Genomic DNA, 23,558 nt, shown 5'->3' on the forward strand with positions numbered 1-23,558 from the left:
GAGTTCTTATGTAAGTTTTTCTTATGCAACATTTTGTTTGCCTTTGTTTACAATACAAAAAAGGGGAAATGAGTCAAATCACGTTACATCACCAAAATAAGTTTAGTAAAGGTCAGCTATATCTTTCAAGATATTGACATGTTTAACTTTTTGCCCCCCCAGCTAACACATGATCAGAGCAGGCTTTACTTCATCAAATATTTTAATCAAATGAATGTTTCCTTACCTACGACCTGAATGATCTCAGCCAGCAACACTCCATCTGTAACGTCTGTTTGGAGGTCCTTGATGAGACGCTTGTGTCCTGACTTGGCAAGGTAGTGGTTGGCCCAGTCCGTGTAGATCTGCGGTCAGACACAAAAACACAAGTATGTTCGTTCAGTCCTGAGCCACCAAAGTAAAAATCCAGTCCAAAGCAGGGCCGGCCCTGTCAGGTCATCCACGTGCTTCAAACTCCGTAAACACTTGAAAACTACAAAAGGCATAAACGGTTGTAGCAAATTTACGAGTAATAAAATAACAGCATGGTTGAATGGGAGGAGAGTAGCCCTCGTTCTTTTGTTGGGGCTCCGATCTGGCATAAATCCGCGTGGTATTCAAATTGGGGCCATTGTGCTCAGCCAGGGCATTCATCTCGGAGCACACGGCGGCTGTTTTCAATGGGCCATGCTGACATCACTCTCTGGGGACAGAAAAGACCCTTCACTGCCTGGGGGTAGACGAGGAGGGGGGGCTACAGCAAGCATCTGAATAATCTGAATAGCTTCCTTCATAATTAGTTGCCAAACTCTCTCCTTTACTGCCTCACTCTCTCATCAAGAGGAGTGAGTTTCAATTTCTGAGGAGATCAAACAAGGGGCACAGAAAGGTTGAGGGGAAGTCGTACAGAATTCTATTCCTAATAAAAGGGTTATATTTAAGAAACCGACACCTTGTGAATCTGTCTTTATGTGCAGTGTTGCACAGACTTGTCTGTGAACGCCAGATGCCCTAATTGACAAATGTAACTTCAGATTGCTTCCCTCCCCACGGGGATCTGAAAAATGTGTGGCAGCTCATCTACGTTTCCTTCAACATCTTATTATTTTTCCCACTTTCAGCTCTGATGTAATTCTATTTCTTGAATTTCATGTAAACAAGCAGGATTTTTCAGGAATGGGATAGAAAATTTGATTAACCTAATTTCGAAAGTAACATTCCTTCCTTGGAAAGCAAATTGTCTGCCTATCTACACATGCCTCGTGCAAAGCTACACACTTTTCCAATTATTGAACCTTTTAGGGATCCATGTGTATACAGGGGAAAGAAATAAAGCAGCTCGAAACAAGTACAGAAGTTATAACTCATGTTGATGCATTGCTGCGTTCAAAATAAAGGAATACGAGCTAAAACACAAAGTAGCTCCTGTTTTTTCACAGAACATATAAAATACAGACATGTTAATGGTGGAGAAACAAATCATTCCAAATTAGGGGCAGATGTGCTTTCTGACCTGCTTTATGCAAAAGCTACATGCTTCTGGACTTCACAGCAGAAACCGAACCTGCTGTCTCCCAGATAAATCGGTCATATATGTGCAAAATTTCTTAATAAATGAGTAAAAACTGTGAAACTCATGATCATCTTTTAATCTTTAAAGTGCAACCAACATGAAGTTCAAGCTAATGCCCAAAAATGAGCACAAAACAAGCAGGTTCCTCTGTCCTGACCCTTGATTTTTTTGTGTTTGCACTGTAAACAGACCCAGAGTTTTTCTGCAACACTTTTCCACAGATGAATCACTGCTCTCGTGACAGCTTACAACAGGTGTGCGCACTTCAAAGCCATGAAAACACACGTGTACATCCGTACACTCATCTTTACACACGAGTTTAAACGCTAAAGTTTTACGAGAGTGCAAGACCACACATTAAATACAAAGAGCCCGAGAGCAACCTTTAAAATCACAGAGGTCGCATTCCCAAACACAAACACACAGTAAAAAACGAAAAGGTCTTGAATGACACATTGAGCTAAAAAAAGAAAAAAAAAATCTTTAAGGAGTCGGATTAGACTTCATCCTTTCAGTTCACACTGTCAGCTCGTTGTGGAGAAAAGGAAGTGCAATCTTCAAGAGCTTTTATGTGAGCGTGTAGGCTTTCTTTGAAGTAGTTTCGGGCAGGCAAATTGAGGGTTTGGGGTGTAATTAAAAACAAGGTGAAATGGGTAGCTGTCATTCACAGAGCTGAAAGCCACACGGGGGTCAAATGGCCTGAGGGTAAGCTGGGGCATGGACAAGTTGGGAGAGTAAAGAAAAGAGGGCAAAAGGTTTCTTTTAAATACTGAAAAGATAACATATCAAAACATGCCAATCAGAAATGTTTTTATGACTCTTACTTGTCAAACATCAAATAAAAAAAAATAAAGTTGATGCATTTCAGCTCTGTAGTTTATTAAAAAAAGACAGAAACTATTAAAAAAAAAAAAAAATTTATATTTATAGTTTACATATCAATTATTAAATGGTATTTTTGCAGTATTCACAGAATCATCAACTTAACTGCTTCTCAGCTCAGCCTATTAGCCTCTTAGCATCTTTATTGGCCCATTTATCTTATAGTCATGTGTTACCACTCTTAAAAACTTTGTTTCCAGCAATAGTATGTAGGTATGTTTCAGAGTTGGAGTTCAGAGTTTTCAAAAGCTTGTCAAACACAGTGTATAATGCTTCTGCAGCACCTCACAGAAGACAGGCTGTTAGCAACTAGCTGCCTAGCTAAAAGTTAGCAAAATGATTAAATAAGCAAGTATCTGATGAAGGGAGTGGATAATCATTTGACTATTAAAGTGCTGATGTGTAGGAGTTGGTGAAGAGCAAAACAGAGTGTGCATTTTGGACTTACATTCACGAGGTGAAAAAAAAACAAGATTTTGAAAAATGTATTTTGTATCTGTTTGTTGTATAAACAGTTGGCTAACATATTAGCCCCAGCAACCATCCAACCACGCCAAGACAGTCAAAACCAGATTTTAAATGACTGTGATTTACTCATTACTCATTGCTTAAAACACAGTTTCAGATTCTCTGCTGCAGTTTATTTTAATTTGTTTTAGCAAAAGTTGATCTCATCCCCAAATACATTACAAAACAGCAGGGAGACACTTAAAGTTAGGCAACACAAGCAGACAGCAGCTAAAGAACTGCAAATCCAATAAAAGCTTCTAAAAAACATTAGTCTGGCTTAAGCACTACTACCAAAATGTGTCAGATTAACATTTCCAAATAATGTAGTCAGTGGTCTAATCTATCCTGCTGGTATGCTTAGGAACTGTCCGCATGCTCCACAGATCATGTCCAAGGCATTGACCCGAATAAAACAGGTGTACACGGATGAAGAAGAAGCCAGTAACGGTTGTCTCTGTTTTTAATCTTCAAAGTAAAAGGTCAACTGGAAAAAGCCCAATAAACTGAAAGGGGGCATATCATCTCCTTTAACAGCAGCGTTCAACATACCTCCATCAATAAAGTTATTCCCCTCCCACGCTTGTACACTGGAATGAGGACAAAAGTCCAATTAAATGGCCTGAACACGCTATAACTCAAGCTATAACTGTACCTCAACTTAACCGTGTGGGTAAATATGCAGAGTGACGCGGATATTAAAAGCTTTGGTCTTAATATGGCAAGGACGCTTGTTCTGAGCAGAGCACGAGGTCTCGTGCAAATAGAGTTGCGCCGGCATCTGGTGAAATTAAAAAGAAGAATAAAATGTAGGAGAAGCACTGATGTGGATGATCCCACCACAGGAAAAAATCCTCAGTCCACAACAGTCAGGTGCATGCAACTAAAAGACAATATTAATGATCAAAAAAAAAAAAAGCAATAATCTGAATCACGGAAGCTTAACCACACATTTATTGGAAACTGATCTGGAAGTCATTTTATGGGCTGCAGGAGACGTGGGACAAGTAATGAGCAACTGCTGATAGAATGCAAACATTTGAACTGAGGGACATTTTAATAGGCTACATCGTTTGTGAAGAGGTACGTACTCACTCCATATCGATTCAATGTCCATCTATCACACAGAAATGAGATGCTGTGGTTTCCAGCGCAGTCTCTACATCAAGGGGAACCACTCTACGTATTCCATGGGAATCATATGGGCTTAATGATTAGCAATACAACAAAGGATATTTCATGCAAATTACAAAGGTCGTAATTTAAAACTTTCGTGATTCTGTGAAGATTAGCTTGCCAATGCAAACACGGCCTCAAACCTTTTCAGGTGATTTGTTAGGCAGTTTCTTATCCTTTCTTTACTTCTGTGATTTGATATGTCCTAATCTAAATTAAGGCATCACTACTAATTTTAGACTTTAGGTGCACCTTGTCGCGTTACCTAAATCAGTGCTTTGCAAAAGCCATATTTAGCTTTCTAAAAATAGTCTACTAGCTGCAAGTATAAAAACTTCTTATTTAGATTGACATAGTTTTAGTTTTTTTGGACTGATTTAACTGATTATGTGTACAGATGAATAAGTATAAGGACTTCAAAGTGGTGTGGCGGTCGCCTCACGACCAGCAGAGTAATTGTCTGAATCTCAGCTGGTGTCAGGTTGAGGGTGTGGAGGGAGGACACGGATGCGGACTTTTCAAAAGAAGGTAAATTTATTAAACAAAAACAAAGTACCAACATAAAACGGGGCTGAGCCGGAAAAAACGTAGCTGTGGACAAAAACAAAACAAAGAACTTAACACGGCATGGATAAATACTTAGCTTGAAAGAACGACGTGGAACATGGTAGCATGGCATGGGTTTACCAACTTGACTTTCAACAAAGATCCGGCAAAACTGAAAGGGGAGGCAGGAAACTAAATAGGGAGTGAGAGTGATTGGGGAGTGAGTGCAGCTGAGGGAAAAAAAACACAGGTGAAGTGAGTGAAATGATAAACAGAGTGCAGGGAAACTAAAATGGCAAAAACTAAACATGGAGTGACACAAACATAACCTAAAACATGAAACTAAAAACGTGAGTCCATGGGTGTGACAGCTGGGCCCTTTCTGTGTGGAGTTTGTATGTTCTCTCCTTCTCTTTAGGTACTTTGGCTTCCTCCCACAGCCCAAAAACATGCATCCATCAATTTTCTATACCCATTTAATCCAATTTGGGATACAGGAGTCTATTCCAGGTCGTCACTGGGTGAGAGGCAGGGCACAGCCATGAAAAAGGAAAGATGGGCATGACAATACCTCAGTTTTGGCATGGAAGTCGAAGCTTTAGATATGACTCTATGTACCTTCCCTCTGATTATATTAATGTTCTCATATATTCAAATATCATAGAAATGTGTTTCTCTGTGTATCTTACCTTACTCTCCAATACATGACATCTTTATGGTAACACAGTGGACATCAGTTATCTATATTAGCCCTATTTGTGGATGTACAAACATGTTTTTCAAAAGGGAAATCCCACATTTCCCAACCCTCTCCTCATGGAATTGGGGATCTTTTTTAGGAACTGTAAATTGGTACCAGAGTCAGGGACATTCCCGTCAGAGAAAACAACATGACACTGACTCATTTACATGTTCAGGGCCTTATAGAAACTGTTGTGAGTAGCCTATTGGCATCCTGCATATGTCAGCTTCATGAACAAAACGTGGGCTCATGTTCCTCGGTTGCTTGGTTTTAATAATAACCACTATAAATAGAGTTTGAACTTTGACTGAGGGATCGTGGATTTAAAATTCAAAACTGATGTTTATGGGATTGTATTGTTGACTTTTAGCTTCCTTTAAAGGCAGTTATGAAAAGCTTTAAAGTTTTAAAAGGAGCAGCGGTACGACAGCTACAACTACTGCTCATTTTAGTCAAAGACATAAGCAGCCACAACATATTCAATGTTTCATTTAAGATCCAAAGTCATGGATGCAGAGATGTTTTAAGACTAAAAATGAAGTGGATGCTCATAGTGATCAATAGTAGCCTTCTCCCCCTATCACTCAGCTGGCTGAGCCTGTGCAAACAGTCATCAAAACACTGAAAACAACCATTCATGGTTTGTCAATTTCCATCCACATACTGCGTGAAAGCCACATTTATGCTCACATAATAATTCCTAATTTAAGTCCCCAGTCCTTCAAAGCCTGACAACAAGCAGCGATGAGTCATTATTTCAGACAGCTGCCTCTTCTTTTCACACAAACACACAAATCAGCTGCACATCCAGCATCCCTGCCGCCCTGGCTTGCTGAGTCACCAGGCTGGTGTGCGATGCCTACAGAAGGGCATGACGCACGCAGGCCTTCCCGCAGCGCACACTCAGCCTGCTCAGACAGAGGCGGAGGGCAGCCAGGGCAGTACACTGTCAGAGTGACCTCAAGATGAAGGAGACATTTAGAGGATTGAATTGAAAACTGAGTTCTTGTTCTTCTGATTTGTCCAAACGGCCGCCTGTGGAGGCGCAAGTTCGACAAATGTCATGACACAGCATGATTCGGGCGAATCGTGCAATTGAAGGAACCAAGATCATGTGCTTTTTCTAATTTCTGCAACTATGTCTGTATGTGTTTTTGTCTCAAGCTGCCAACTGGAGCTTTGAGTAACTCTGCTCTGTCGTCTCTTCTGTTGTTTGCACAGACACTAACTGAAAACACAGAACCAACCCTGAAATATCTAATGAGGTTAATGTGATTTATTTATCCTCATAATCTTGTAAATCTTCTCTTTAAAGTCCCAAACAAAAAAGGTAAAATAATAAGTTTTCCCATAAAAAAAGTAGTCAGATTCAGCAAGTTACAAACCAATCCATAGTCAAATATGACGGGTCCTCATTCTGAATAAACCAGTCATTTCCTACCTAAAACTAACCATTTGGTTGATTATTGTTAAAAGCATAAAGACACATTTAGCTTATCAAAGAGATATAAAGAGAGAGTCAATTAGATAGATAGAATCAATCAGTTCTGATTTAAAAGAAAAAGTGTAGCAGAGGTAAATCAAATATAACAGCTCGCCAACATGAGCTCTTTTCCACACAGGGATAGTGCAGTGACGGTGCAAAGAAAACTCCTTCACCATGTTGCCGTTGCTCGCCTTTGTTCAGTCGTACTGACTCAATAGAGGTGTGCAGTGTGCGCTTTAAACCTGCATACACTGGGATTGCAGAATCAGTAGAATAAAAAAGCAGCGGTGTGTTCTACCATGCCAGCTTTCTCCAACAGTGAAACTCTTTGCTCTGTGGCTACATCTGCTGCCAGCTCAGGGTGGATCAACTTCAGCCCCCTCATTTCACCTCCGTGCCTTACAAACACAAAGGCGTGACACAATGAAGGCATAGACCTGCCTCTTTCACTCATTTTCACCCCAGTTCTGTTTTTTGTTTGTATTGTGTTATGACCCATAAAAAACATTCTGCTGAGCTCCAGCTTATTGCCAAAACTCGCTCTCCTTGTGCACTTTTATTAACAAAAAAAATATATATTTGGCTGACATTTTGACAAAACGTCACAAAGAAATTGCTTTAAATTTAATCTACTTGATCTGTAATGATAACAGAACACCTTGTGTATGTATATTTTTAACTTAATAATGATGATGTGGTGCACTTTCTTCCTTCATAGGGTTCTGAAACTGTTTCATTATTGAGAGCTTTGTTGAGGATCATTTAGTCTCTCCATATCAAGCATGAAAATCACAAAGTAGTGGCTAAATATTTCACATTTTCTCATGACATCAAGCCACAACACCTCAGGTCTGTCCATCAAAGTTCTATGTCAAAGGCAGCAGCAACTATTACGCAGAGAACTTAAGGACTATTAGCCTTATTACTTTCAGGGTTCAGTAAGCAACCTAAAAAGAACACCATTATAAACTAATCTACTGACATGAGCAAGAACCATAAAGAGAACACAGCAAGAGCTTTAAAGTGCTATCTTTCACAAGAAGCTTTCATAAGTAGCCAGGACGTTAACAGTTCTTGTTATTTCTCAGGTAATGGCACAGAGTGCTGACTTTACATAAGACATGCCCTGATAACAGTGCTTTCTTCTACCTTTTCAAAGGAAAACTATCTTTGAATGTCAAACACAGAGCTGGATAAGATGAAGGCCTCTTCCAAAGATCATGCTTAGGACATCCAGGGGTTTACAAGGAAGAACTAAATCCCACCAGTAAGCTCCCAGTCATGCATTAAATTCACATAGTACCTGCTTCTGTCAGAGGTCTCTATAATAAGTCCTGGCTGTTAGTGGAGATCTGGTTCTACTCCTGGCGAGTCTATTTCAGGCTGACCTTTCCTCATATATATCTCTCTTCCTCACAAGTCCCCTCTGTTTAACACAACTGGTAAGTTAATTCGCTTCATCGCTAGTTTACATGGTTTCCTCTGTGTTGTTCGGTCTTGCTACAGGTTAATAGGTAAAAAATGTATTCAGGACAACATGACAGCAAACAGACTTTGAAACTCACAGTCCTGAACGCCTCCTTTTCCGCCGCTGATTTCTTACCACTTTGTAGTTTTCACAGGAGAAGCGGCTGTAGCTCCTGGCCGGCACCTCCGCCATGTCAGCTTGATGAAGACAACTAAAGGGGGGGAAGCGAACTGAGAAGTAGAGATCCCTAAACCTCCAGAAGACCAGAGGATGAGAGCAGTCTGTGCAAAGAGGTTGGGTTAATTGGCCTCTCTGCTTGCTTACCACTGTCACATCTCTTTATCAGCGTCTTTATGGGTTGTTGCCTGTAGGAGCATGACATGCTTTACTCTTCTTTACATGCATCTCTTATCTCTCCCTCTCCGCTTTCAGGCTGGTTATGAAAGCTTGAGACATCCTGACACTCTTGACCTCTCTCCCCCCCGTCTGTCTGTTTTTCTCTGGGTGTCATTCACACTGTCTGAGTCAGGCATTCGGACTGAGCTCGTTCCTTCTGCTGCTGCAGAGAGAGACATCAAATCCAGAAATGGACACTCCATATTGAAGAAGATTGGATTTAATCTCAAGGATTGCAGTTTTTCCAAAAATGTTGAAGTCAGGTTTTAAGACATTACATTAAGGTCAGGTCAGGCATTTATGAGTTTTTAACTACAATGCAGCATCCATGAAAGAATTAAAACAATTTGATCCATCACCATCGTCTCATTCCATCCAAAATTATTCAGGCCCAGAAAAGTTAGCAGCGTGTTTGGATATTGTCAGTATCTGCTTTTATGTGTCTTTTTTTTTTGCATTATACAGTTATAACGAGCATCTGTGGAGGCAACTTGTTCCCGATCTACATTGAAGAATCGCATCTGCTCTTAAAGCGGTGCTACCTAAAGGCCTGACAATCCTCAGCATTTAATACTAGATCACAGATTTGTCCCAGGTGTATAAAGCTTTCTCCAGATTGTGTCATTTCATAGTAGGTTCTGTAATTTTAAGCTTGAGAATATACTATTTTCTTACTGTTAAACGTTTTGCTCCCACAGTCTTCCACAGAGGGGTGGACCTCTCCCAATGCAAGACTCTCTGGGATGCTCTTTTTAAACCCAAGCAAGTAACTGTTCTTTACCATTTAAATTTTGTAACCCCATACATTTTTTTTTAACATCAAAATTAAAAATGAACAAGCACGATAGCCAAAAACCAACAACTCTATTTCTTTATGCTAATTCACAAAAAATAGGGTTTAAAAGATTTGGAAAAAAAAAAAATAAATAAATAAATGCATTTCCATTTTAAAGACGTCTTAAGTCACAGAGACGTTTTAAAAAGATGTTCTAGATGGTGTCTCTGCTTAAATCTTGTGTTTTATTAAGAATCATCCAAAGCCCTAAACTCAAATCAAATCAATGCCATTGCAACATATTCTTATGTGACTATAATCTATGATAGTACTCACCTAAAGTATGCTTTTAATACACTTATTCAGCATAAAGTTGGGTCAATAAGGTAAACACTTTGGAGAGCATGTAAAACATTTTTAAAACTCTACATAACTCGCTGTTGTCCCCTTGTCCAAGACAGACAGTACAAATGTGATGGATGTCTTTTCTGACTGCAACATACCTCCTTACACTGACTAACGGGACATTTTAGTCACGTCCTGCACACCTGGTGCTGTACATTCAAGCAGACAAGCGCACACTCACTGGTAAACATCGAACGTGGGAGGTCTGAGGTGTCAGGTGGTGCTTTGTGCTATGTTTTGAAATTTGCCATCGTCTTATGTCATCAGGTGATAAAACTTTAACCAGTGAAGTTGGGTGCTGACATGAGCACGGTCCTGCTGCATGTTCATCAATCAACGCGGAAGGAAGTGCCTCGAACAGCAACACACTCAGGCGTCTGACAAACTTCAGAGAGAAAAAAAACTATGGAGCACTATTTTATCATATTCATACTTGTGCTTTGGTAATAAAACCAACTGAAAGAAGGCGGGTATGGAAAAATATATTTAGACCAGGAAAATGTGTGAAGTGACGGTTAGAGAATTCATTTTTGGGTGTGACATTTGACTGGAAATTAATCATAATGGTAACATATTGGAGATAAGACTGAATTGTACCCCAATATGTTACCATTACTTGGTCTAATAAAGAAAAAAGAAAGTATTGTAACTTTAATAACATGAGTCCAGATTGTCTGAATCTTTCGATATTACGTAATGCAGATGATACATTTTTCATTTTTCAGAAATAGCTCCAAAATTCGTAGATGCAGATTTTGGCAGGCTGCTGAACCTCTGCCCATTTACTTATGAGAGACTCTGCTTCTCTAAGGTGCTCTTTTTCATATCCAATCATGTTGCCAATGAACACAGTGTTTCCCGCAGCGCAAACTCGCACTGCCGCCTTGCCAACGTTCCCAAAAAAAAAAAAAAAAATGTTTGGTTTTTTTTAAACCGAAGTAATAATGCTTTGCCAGGCTCAGACATTAAAAGACAGCATTGATAACATTGAATTGCGACACCTACTGGTTGTTAATGTAAATAGTTAATAATGTAAATAAAAAAGTGTTACAGCTCTTAAACAGCTTCGTTATTGCTCTAATCCCCCACTTTCCTGTGCCTTCTTTTCCATTTTCACCACAGTTGTTATATTTTTCTGGTCTCCTCAACTCGACGGCTGAGCACTTCAACAACAATTTTTTTAGTTCACCCCTCCCACTGCATCAATAAGGACTCAGCATCTCTCTGTGCTGCTGCAAGCGCAGGGTGACATGTGGCGACACATCCCCTCTGACCCAGGGTGGGCCATCCAGCAGATGGTTGGTGGGAGATTGATGGATGGACTGATGGAGTCACTAACTCAATCTAAAAGAAGGATGCAGTGAGGGGAGGGAGTGGCAGACAGGTGTGATGGGTAGCATTTTCCCACTTAAACACGTAATCATTGTTACTTCTCTCTGATGTACCTACCAAAAAACTAAAGCTAAGGACTGCCAGTGAATGCAGGAAACTCTCCCAGCTCATATACATCCAAACTGAGTGAAAAGAGTGATCTTCTGCAGAGCTCTCAGTGGGCACTAGTAGGCAGACAGATGGCTTCTGAGAAACCAATGTCTCTTATGACAACAGAGGACTACAGCCTGCTATGCAGTGCCGCTGCACTCTGCCATGTGTTCACTGATATTTTCAGTGCTCGACCACTTTGCGGTGGCTTGGTCAAACACACATTCCATAATAGTTATATTGCTTGATGCACTGTAATTGTATAGCTCGAAGGAAACACTGGGCTGATTCAACAATTCTCAGATGAATGCACTAAAAACATATTTAAGAAAATATTTCAACAAGGTTATAGATAGATGAAGTGGAATAAATAACATTTAAACTTTAAATTATTCACTTGAATGACCACTTGAGGCCGGCTCAAGCCAGTCCCCACCGGACCCATGCAAAAAAATCCCATTTTACATCCTGGTGCTAAAGCTGGTGAGGTCCTTTTTCTGTAACTCACCTATCTCACCTACAGTGAGACTTGAAATGATCCATTCTTATGGGAGAGTAGGGTTTGAGTGGCCGGGTGACACAATGGATGTACATAGAGTCTGCAGGTTGCAGCTCAGATCGATTCCCAGCAACTCACCTCTGGCAGCATGAAGCCATGATGGCAAGGCACACAAACCAGTTAGTGACACCACAGCAGCTTTGGCCATCTTTTATACACACTCCGTGATCACAGCACCACCAACAACCCATGAAATTACTTGGGATGAGCATTTAGTGTCACTTAAGAAGCCTTTTTTCCTGTGTGCATCCTGAACAAGTGCAGCATAAATACAGGAAAAACAAAACGGCAGAGAAGTGGAACTAATTGCAATGTCTATACATTACCACATGTTACATTCCTGCAGAGAGGAAGGGCCACTAAAGAGGAGGCAGTTGGACAAACAGAAGGAATTAAACATAAGTCAAGATGTGAGAAATCAATTCAATGAACAGTAGGAGCATATTCTTCATACAGTAATCATAATAACCTTATTCTGACTGCAACTAGGGTCATTCCTACTTCCTCACTGACAGCAGCAGGATAGACCCTGGATGGCTCTTGGTCTATGGCAGTAACCCTCCACCACACCCCCATCTTAGCCTACTCACACAGGTCTCTCAAGTGGCTTTAGCCCGCAGAGTGCTGAAACAGACCAGCTCTAAATAAGCCCTCATGTCTCTGCTTGTACTCTGTTTGGCACATGAAAGACATGTGGCTTTGTGAGGCCATACGGGGCACATGGTAGACCAAACAACTTGGCCAAAACTCTGCAGCAGGAACATGGGAAGCAGAGTTGTACATTTGTTAAGCCATGATGCTGAGTGAGTATGTGCGTCTGTGCATGTGATGCATAAACTGAAATCACAACAGATGGAATAACATACTTGACCCGCTAATAAAAATAAAAAAAAGAAATTAGATTTAAAGTAATAACAGTAATGGTGCTTTGGTTCGTGCTCAGTTAAAAATGGCACAGCAGCGCGTGCCCTGAAACAGCTTATCAGCATAAATCCTGACGTAGGCTGATGCACATGAGGGCACAGCAGCACACCAACTGTCTTTAAGGAAGGCTTAACCTGCTGGTAGAACGGCAGGAGCTGGAGCTGAAGAATTCTCAGGCAGCTGCATCTTTGTACTTTACTTTTAAATCTGTAAATATGGCAGTTTAAGCAATTGTTCAGCATCTTAGTTAGGACTGAGCATCACAAGCATTGTTGCCTTTTGTGGTGACTCAACAGGGTTTGGCTTTCTTATCCCGAAAGATCATCTTTCAGATTATTTTGAATGCAACATGTGGATGTATCATTTGGCTTATTGTAGTCTCATCAATTGAAATCTAGCCAAAGATCTTCACTGTAGCCAATCTCCTGCAATTTACCAAGCTTTCAGGTCGAGGAATTGGTTGCCATATTGTAGAGCAATGGGGATGACTGAAAGTAGTTCTTTTTTGCTTAAAAATCATTGCAAAACCAGTATGGCAACCTAAATAATCATCATTTTAATGAGTCTGATTCATCATCAGAGGGAGGTATGAGGGCCAATGTGGAAAGTTGGAGATCACCAATTTACTACCACTGTGTTCAGTTTCTGCCCAGTTAGACTGACATACAATGACAGAAGTTTGCAAACTAAAACTGGGTCTGCAGCTTTTTCAACTCACAAAATGTGTCGACACTTTGTCTTAACACTGCAAATCCTGCAAAAGGCCATCTTTAAATGAAACTGGAACAGTGTGAACGTATCCAGGCAAAAAGACCAGCAAGTTACACTTGGTTAATGTCTTCATTAAAGCCTGAAAATTACGATAATATAGAAATTAACTCATCAATTAGCGTAAAAGCAACATTTAAGAATAACTGATAAACAAATGAGTAGTTTAGTGCATGTTGTGGCTGCGGATGTGCGGGATGACACACATCACAACACACCACAGAACAATTATATGCCTTAACTGAGAAAATATGGTTGTGCTCGTTCTTTTTATCTGCTGTGTGCACACTGACATGTCTCTGCCAAAGATTAAACACATCAATCACGCATTTTGATTGTGTTCTATAGGTCATATATTGACGGAAGAACCACGACAATCAGATAATCAATAGACTTGGGTATGAACAGAGAGGATTATGGACATTGACTACGCTTCATAATAAAAAGAAAGGTCATTTTAATTTCTCTGAGTGTGCACAAATTTTCAGCAGCGCAATTCTTTGTCAATCTCCCTTTCTTCTCGTCACTTGGACACAAACAAATGCACGCTGCCCTTGTGAGCCACTAGCCTCCTGTCAGTCACTTTGTGTTGAGGTTGGCGGTGTATAATTAAACTAGTCTTCTTATCAGCTCATCTCTAGGCTCTGGCAATAACCTCCTCTGCTTCCATCTCCCCTTCCTCTATGGGCTCACAGGAGATGCAGATAAGGAACCACGGCTGAAAGAAAGAGAGACGCCGAAAAAGAAAAGGGAGAAAAGAAAGGGACAGAGTCTGTTCAAGCCGCTTGCGTTACATGTGAACCCAACAGGGTGCTCATTATATTAAATTACTTCTATTAAATCTGCTGCTTCCTACTTTCATCCCACACATCAGCTTTATAAAGGCCTTTTTTTTTCTTCATTTGCTGGCACCACATGACCTATCTTCACCTGACCGGCTCTAAATTTTATCTCTGTGTCCCAGATTCTGTTGAATATTTACCACCTCTGTGGCATATCACATCACACCAAACAGTGGGCAACAAAGCACAGAGACTGCCCTTTCACTCATGTTTTTCAGAAAAATAGACACATACATGTGCTGCAAAACTCCAACTTAAATCCGTGCTAAGGCCATTTTAACTTTCAATGCAGGAATCGAAGTAAAGCTACAATCAGGTGAGCGGAAAACCGCAATACAAGCATTAAGCAGTTTCCTCTGATGACCGCCACTAATCCATCGAGTGTTTGCAATCAAACACCACAGCCCCTGTAAGGCGTTGTGCTGATGACACAAGCATTTTTTTACTGAATCATAAAGACACAATGGAAAAGAAAAATCTGATGCTGTCCTGAGTCTGCAGCTTCAAGTAAGAAGGGCAGGATCAAGGATGTGAAAAGTGTACTGTCAAACAACCAAAAAAAGCCTTTAAAGCTGTGATTCTGCACATTTCTTTCCATAATTTATTTTTTTTTTAACTGCCACCTGGTGCTTGACCTTTGCGATGACCTGGAAGTATTCGACCTACCAGTTTCATGGTGAAGTTGTTCTGCTCCCAGCGGCACAACATCAAACTCATGTTGCTTCCTGCAGCTTCCGTCCCCAGACACACCTGCCTCACATTTAGGAGGACTACTGGGGGCCCATTCAGGCCAACGCATGAGCCATTAGTTCCCAACAGTGCTGCAGCAAAACATGAAAATCCACAAAGAAGAAAAATAATCCAAACAGGTGTTGCAGGTTTGAGAAAAATGTCTTGAATGAGTGCACCATGAAGATCCAGAGGAATGGTAAAACTGCTGCTTGCTCAAGCCCCAGCAGGTCTCTGTTTGCCTGGGGGTGGGGTGGGGGGGACTCATTCCCTCCAGTTTCTCTCCACCCACTCTGGGACACAGAGGAGGGAAAAATAAATGCAGGAGGTGAAAGGCAAGAGGAGCTCCGCAGCCTCTGCCGCCGCTCTGAGAGGCAGCCAAACCAAACGCGCTGAGAGGAGGAGGCGGAGTGGATCCCCCCTCCTTACTTGCCCACAGCAACACATTGTGCTTTTGCTTTTCAATGGACCACTGGTCATATGGGGAGGAGACAGAAAAAGAAAAGGATAGACCTCTTAACCTTTCCACTGCCCCTCCCCCGAACGACCACACGACCTATGGCTAAAGAAAGTGAGGAAAAAGGGACAAAAAGGGACTGATCACTGAACTCTTGATAGCAGTTTATGGAGCGTACACAGTGGGAAACGCAGAGCTCAGAGGCCAAACCATCAAAACTCAACACTAACCATCTCTTTTCCATTTATTATTTTTCTAACCAACTTCTCGCTGTCAAAAAAGCCAAGTTTTATTTTCCCCAAACACAGATGGAGCAGCCCGCTCTCTGATCAGCCGTCACTCACAAACACTGCAGCGGCTGCTTGTGCGTATTTAAGTGCACATGTACGGTGGGTTCATAACCTAAGTATTTATGTACGTGTGTGTGTGTGTGTGTGTGTGTAAGGTTCCGCAGTACAGGATGCCCTCTGTTTGAGCACGCTCCAACCCCCTGTGCACACACACCCCACTGCCGACCACAAATTACAAGCCGAATTTGAATTTTGGGAAAGGCCCAAGATTTACAGAAAGTTCCCACAGTAGGGGGATGCCTGATCACTTCCAGCAGGCTGAACAAAAGTGCTTTAAGCTTTATGAAACAACAATAATACGGACTAAAGTAATGACCTGTGATATTTTCACTTAACACTTCTGCCTCATAGCTGCCTAAAACTATAACACCACCCGGATGCAACTTTCGGTTATATTTACACATATATAAAAAAAAAAATGATATTGTACACTGGATGTAAATTTAGTACAGCTGTACACTTTGAATAAATATATCTATACAAAATATTTACACATATACACATATATATAAATCATGGATTCATGTTTTCAGCCTGTTTACACTAAAACGCTAAAATTTACCACAAACAGAAACACGATGCAGCATGTTTTGCAGAGTATATAAATGGCAAAATTCTGGTTTGTGAGAAATTAAACCAATCAGACTCTCATCAACGGGACACCTTTACCCTGGGAAGGCATCACCAGACAGAGCAGTGCAAAGTTAATGTCATGAACAGTAGACGGCTTTGATTATTCCATGTCATGTAAAGTAAGGGTCAAAGTGAAGCGGTGGGCACTTTGTTGTCCATTCGGCCGGCCTTGCACCTCACTAATTTTGTAGCCTGTTGGGTACTGCATGAATAGAACATCTGAAAGATGGAGAAACTATAGGGAAGGGTGTGCAAGCAGGTCTGTGTTTACAGCCACCAACCAACAATGTGAGCCACTGCATGAGAGAGGGAAACAAATCATACAATGTTACTCCTCAAACTTTTACCTAGTTTTAAACAGCAACTTAAAGCAGGGCATAGTCTATACTTATGCTGCACCTACACTGCAGGAAACTAGTCTACCACGGAAACATCATTCTCTCATTGCTCCCAATCAGCATTGATTTAATGCCATTCCTGCTCCACAAGCAGGGAATACGTGAGCGTTTAGTGCCCGTGTTTAACAGTTTTAGTGCGGGCCTTCAACAAGCTCATTAAGTGCAGCCACAGTGAATGGGCTGAGTACGGTTCCTTTCACAGTCCCAGATAAACCACAGTGTATCAGGGACAATAGGAGGATAACCCCATCGTGGAGGCGCTTTTGTTTTGGGGGACCCCCACCCCTGAGCTTTGGGGAGGATGACTGGATGATGGTGGGGGTGTTGGACGATGGTGGACCTGCTGCCTAGCCTTTCTGTTCGGATGCGAGTGAGGAGGGGGGTTCAGAGACATATGGACTTGCTGGGGGACACAGAGACATAGACAAAAGCAGCTGGACGGGGGTCCACTGTGGGTGTAATGGCAGACTGATTACATGAACTTTCTATGATCTTTTTTACATCATCATCACACATAGTGTCAGAATCCGGCACAAAATTTCATGTTCACATGAGTGCTTAGTGCAACATTGCCAGTGTTGTTTTCCCATCCCAGGGAGTCCACAGTAGAAATGTCAATCAACTGACCAGGCAACATGAATGCTTTGACCGTGTCATGTGGACAGATTTGTGGTGGTTCACCCCATCTGTCCAAACAAATTGATTTTATTACCAACCATTATAACCTGCAATTCTAAAACGGCATGTGTGTGCAATTTGTATCTGCTGTCAAAGTAATACCTTCAATAAAAACTACAATACCAGCATTAGAATGTTTAAATTCATAGTATAAACTGATAATGCCCTACATCGTGCTAATTTTCAACTCAATTCCCACAGACATGTTTTTAAGTATATAAAAGCAATTTTCCATGCTGAAACTTTTCATTTAATTGTCATACAAATCTGAAATGCCCTTTTTTAAAATAGCACAAAAAAGAAGATGTTCTACTATTTAAATTTCTCTCTTTTTGAGAAATTTGGACCCACCCACCAATGCTGTTTGGGCTGGGCCAATATACTGTGCATCAAACAGGGAAATCTGTGGCACACTGGGAGCTTTACATGTTTGAGCCCCTCTGATGAGGCTGTTGTGCACCTTTAACAGCGACTAACGGATGGAATAGGATGGTAAGTGTAGTTCGTGGCAGCGGCTGACACGGCATCAGTGGTTTTAGTGCTTTGAGTATGTTAACGCAAAGTATTACGCTACTTTTTTGCCTAGAGTCTGAAGCTTTAGCCTGCCTGGCTTTTGAATTTGTATCTATCCTAATGGTTACATTTGAATATCAGATGTCAAGGAGGTGCAGAGACATGTTTCCCTTCATAAGAAGAATGTACAAAATAAAATGAAACCTCTCTTATGACAAACTTTGCACAGAACTTTATCAGGGGATAGAAATTAATGGAGTTGTTGAGGGTGTCGAATCATCCTAAATATATAGCGGCATTTTACTCCTTATTAAAATCAACAAGATTCAACATTTACTCGAGAAGCTTAAAGCTTGCTTGCATGAACTGAGCGAGTAGCTGCACTAAACAACGAGCACCACACAGACGCATTCTGTGCACGCACAACCGCTCAAAGCGATTCTATCCAGGTTAAAATGAGAGGAATAAAACAGCTTGAGAAACTCCCTGAAGCTGCGGGAGAGGAGAGCTGAATGGGGAGATGTGAGAATCCACTCTGTCATCTTTTCACAACCAGACACCATTGACAGAAAGCCAAGTAATATTTCATAGCTGTCATGCCTATTTACACTCAACAATCACATCCAACGCAGAGCACAGCTGGGAATCAAGCAGACCTCTGCAGCTCGGAGCACACATTGAAACATTAAATATAAAGGTAAGATACGATGGTTTCATATGATGATTTGCTCTATGACTAGAATATAAAATCCTGCAGTGTAAAGAATTATTTGTATATTCAAAGTATCCAATATAAAGTAAATATTCCTTGAGGAAATATAGTTTATTTGCTGCAGCTGTTTAATTCAAATAGAACCAGGCTTTAGTTTAAACTTACATAGTATAGCTACATGCAGGAAGAACCATCAGTAAGTATTTTATAGCAAAATAATACTTTTTAAATGATTCATGTGTGATAAAATCAGAATTTTGGCCAAATCTTTGCACTTAAATTACCATGATAATCATGACAGTGAGTTTCAGTGTTCCTAACTGAAAGCTTCTGTATTTACGACCATTAAACAGTTAATTCCTTAATTTGGTGTAATTCAAATCTTATTTAAATCTAATTCTGATTTGTTGTATAATAATTCTCCTGACAATCGGACGTCAATGGCACTCTTGCTCTCTCCCCTAAGGTCATAACGTTATCCAAGCAGTGCCACGGCCCTGCGTAACCTCGGGCTACGTCCTCCAGGGAGGGTGACTTCAGCCCTGCTGACCTCTACCTCCTGGCCCCTCTTTTTAAATTTTCTTTTTTTTTTTCCACCCTGGCTCCTGCTTTCCAGACAGAGATGATGCTGATTGTATTAGCCAAACTGCCTCTGCAGGTCTGACTCCCCAGGGGGCGCCGCTCACAATGCTCCATTTGTGTGCGCCAACGGGCTCCATGTGACAACTGACACAAGGAAAGCAGAGAAGGAGAGAAACCAAAGTGAGGAGGGCACCTTGGAGAGAGATCAATGGAAGGATGTTGACTCAGGAGAAGCAGATGCCCGGTCTTAATTAATATGGTTATGTGCTCAGCCATGACCTCACACAGGAAGCAGAGGGGACGACCGCACAGGAAGTGGAATCTGATCGAGGTGCATTAGGAAGAGATGAGGTCATACAACTGGAGCCAACTGCCATATGATCACATATGTCCCCCCCAAAAAAGCAAAGCATTTCACAGAACAAAGCCAATTTTGTGTATAGCTGAAGAGAGTTTTTTGTTAGTTTGTAACTTCATTTAAGAGTCTAGAGTAAGTTTACACCTGATATTAACATGTGTAAACATCTGTATATGCATCAATCTATACTATCTCTATACAATCTATCTTTCTTGCAAGGAAGTCCTAACATTAATCTCTACTGACCATCATTGATCTAATTTTCAATCATCCACCCGTACGTCCATTTTCTGCCGCTTATCTAGAACGGGAGCAACAGTCTGAGCAGAGATGCCAGGACCCCTCCCTACCCACTTCCTCAAGCTCTTTCAGAAGAACTCCTGAGGCGTTCGCAAGCCAGTCCAGAGATAAAATCTCTCCAATCATGGATCTGCCCGAAGGCCTCCTTTGGGTGGGACATGCCCAAAACAGAAGGCATCATGACCAGATGCCCAAACCACCTCAAATGGCTCCTTTCAATGTGGAGGAGCAGCAACTCAACTTTGAGGTCCCCCAGAGTTACTGAGCCCCTCATCCTATCCCTAAAGATGAGGCCAGCCACTCTTGAGGAAAAATATTTATAGTCGCTTGTATTTAAAATCTCATTCTTTTGTTCACTACCCACAGCTAGGGTGACCAGATGTCCGGCTTTGTGCGGGACGGTCACGCATTTTCATTACTTTTCACACGTCCCGCAAATTGAGACGTTGTCCCGCGTTGTTATTGACAGTCAGACTCCAGTTTTGAAATGCGTGTTTTAAAATCTGACATTTATCAAACGGCTGTGTGGAGAAAGCAATGGGGGCCGGCATCAGGGGGCGGCGGGCAGTTTGATCACGTCAATCTAACGGGAACGTGCCCGCCAACAAAAAACAATGCAAATCAGGTCAGAACGGCAGCGGCATGCAGCACGAGATATGGTCAGAAAGAGAGGAAAGCACGATTCGTACAACTAAGAAAAGAAAATGCAGCTACAACAAAGCCTGGGAAACTGGGAAAGGTGAGTCTGGTAAAGTTAGAGACAATACAGGAAAGCCATACCCTTATTAAAGCACTATAATTGAAAGAACAATCGTAGTCCTGACTGTCTATTCTGTTTAATTGTTCACAGTCAGGTGTGTTAACTGGAGAGGCACTGGGACATAGTATGAAAGCTCCATGCTTTCTATATTTTCTTACGTGAGAGAAGTTGGGAGAGTTGCATTTAAATAAGATATATTTGTTAAGTTTTTCTTTGCAGTCTGTTATGTGCTACTGAATCAACCAGATGGCAAAGCACAGCATATAAATGTTACAAGCTAAGAGGCAGAATAGAGATGATAAGTTATTTTAGACTACCTCGATGCATTGGTGTCCCACATTGTCCCACACAAACATAGTCTTTGTCCCACACAAACAGTCTTTGTCCCACATCTGGTGAATTGGAATCTGGTCACCCTACCCACAGCTCATCCCCATCAGTGAGCGTTGAATCTCAGATCGACTGGTAAATCGACAGCTCTGCTTTACGGCTCAGCTCTCTCTTCACAACAACAGACTGGACCGCAGATCGCAGACACTGCATCAATTCACCCGTCAACCTCCAGCTCAGTTATCCCACCACTTGTAAACAGGAACCTGGGACACTTAAACTCTAACTGAGCCGGCAACAAACTCAAAACCCAGAGTGGTCAATCCATCCTTTTCTGTCCGAGGACCACATCTTCAAGCTTGGAGGCGCCGCTTAATACTCAGCTGCAAACCGCACCGGAGGTCACCCCTTGTGGGATACCCTTCACCACTCTACAGGCAAAAGAAAACATGAACCCCACATCTCATGGTAAGTACAAGTACAATCTTAAAAAGACAGCTTTGGATCACTCAGAGCTTTATGTCAATGCTGACCCTGCTGACTAAAGGCTTTTAAACGCTTGCCGGTCTTCACACTCCAGCAGTATCTATGCAGAAATGTGAAGAAAAGACTGAAAATTACAGTACATTAAAACACCATTTTGACAGTGAGAAATATTAGCCGCTTGAATTTAAATACTCAGCTTACTCACTGAACAGCTGTTTTGTTCACCGTCACTGCATCAATGAACACAAACAAGGTGCGGGTGGTTTTCCGTCAATGATGCATCCAGTCCATTTGGATCCTGTCTTACACAGAATATTTGTTCTGGATCCTGGACCAGTAATAAATCCCAGCTGAACCCCCCCCTGGTTGGGTGAAGGCACATCAGGTTAGTATGTGGTGCTTGAGTATGGCCCAGGACACATTTGTGTTTACACTATACGAGTCTGTATGTATTGTATGTACAATGCGGTTTCAGCTATCCTATCGGGTGTGTTTACAACTGTACACTAACCACTGAGGAAGCCACTGTGCTCCAAAGCAGTAAGAAAATGTGCCGAAAGAAGATTCTCACAACTAGAATTCAAGCTTCTTATTTTAGTGCAGCCATAAAAAGTCTATATTTTCTTGAAATCAAGCTCACATTCAAGTTAAACCAATATCTAAATAATGATAAATAAATGCCATCAACAAAACTTGGAATAAACTAGGATTTTGGATTATTCTTCAGCAGCAATAAAAATCCTGCAAGACACTCTTCAGCGTTCTGTTTGCTCCTGTATTAAAAGCCACAGCCTTCAGGCCTGCTGGTATCTCCCCATCTGACAGCTCTGCCTGTGCCTGAAGCTAGTGCTGGTATCACAGCCGTCAGGTCGTTTCAGCTCAGCCTCACGAATCTGCCACCTTGGTGTTCTTTGAGTGGACACACAGGTGTTGCTCTTATCAACAGCAACATGGGCTTCCTCCTGCCCGATGCTGATAGTAACGCGTGTAGTTTCTTCTGAGTGAAAACCTTTTTATCTCAAAAGGGCCAGCTGTAAGGAACTAAGGAGAGCCGCCTTGATTTCGACTGGACAAAAGTATTTTCATTTACAGATTCTCAGAGACAGCAGCGACATTTAAAACCACAAAATGATAAGGTTGATAAGTTGAATCCTAACAAGGCACACCCCTGTTCCTGAGCTCTTTGTCTGAACTCTGCAGTCTGTTAAAACCTGGTTATTCCTGTTCAACAATGATCTCCCTGACAATGCACCACAACACCATCCATTAAATCTAGCTTTAACTTGCAGTGCCTCTTGAAGAGACATATGTCTGTGTGGTCCTTTGTCATGATAATAAAACCAGGCAATATAGTCGCCCAGAACCCCCACCCAATCTGCCCAACTCTGCACAGGCAGGAAGGCATTAGCAGTCCAATGCAGCAAGCTGCTCATTTGCCTTTCACCGTCACCTGCAAGGGTCTCCGAGAGACTCGGGGTGTATGTAAAGATCATAAAAAAGTAATTATTGCCTTTCACCGGATGCTGGAAGGAGGGGATGGACTCAAGACACCAGAGAGGTTTTCTCTAGGGGTCAAGTGAGATGGGTTTAAAGGTTCATGCTGACATTTACAGACTGTAGATTCCAATAATAAACATCATCACCTATTATTCAGTTCCGCTTACCTAGAAATGACTATATTTATTAGATTAAAAACATGGAATCACCCAATTTAAATTCAACTAATCACCCCTTACTTTTACTCTAAATTATTACATCTCTT

General features: G+C 41.4%; 1 protein-coding gene across 3 annotated transcripts in view; it reads right to left on the reverse strand.

The window, feature by feature from the left end:
* nav2a (neuron navigator 2a) overlaps positions 1-23,558 on the reverse strand; it is a 242,925-nt gene that overhangs the window by 82,572 nt on the left and 136,795 nt on the right. For all 3 annotated transcript variants that reach the window (XM_075466795.1, XM_075466785.1, XM_075466776.1), the window contains one exon: positions 227-344. In XM_075466795.1, the coding sequence (XP_075322910.1) occupies positions 227-344 (118 nt within the window). The remainder of the gene's footprint in view (positions 1-226; positions 345-23,558) is intronic.

The sequence above is a fragment of the Odontesthes bonariensis genome, chromosome 1, assembly GCF_027942865.1.
Source record: "Odontesthes bonariensis isolate fOdoBon6 chromosome 1, fOdoBon6.hap1, whole genome shotgun sequence".
In the NCBI taxonomy this organism is placed as follows: Eukaryota; Metazoa; Chordata; class Actinopteri; order Atheriniformes; family Atherinopsidae; genus Odontesthes; species Odontesthes bonariensis.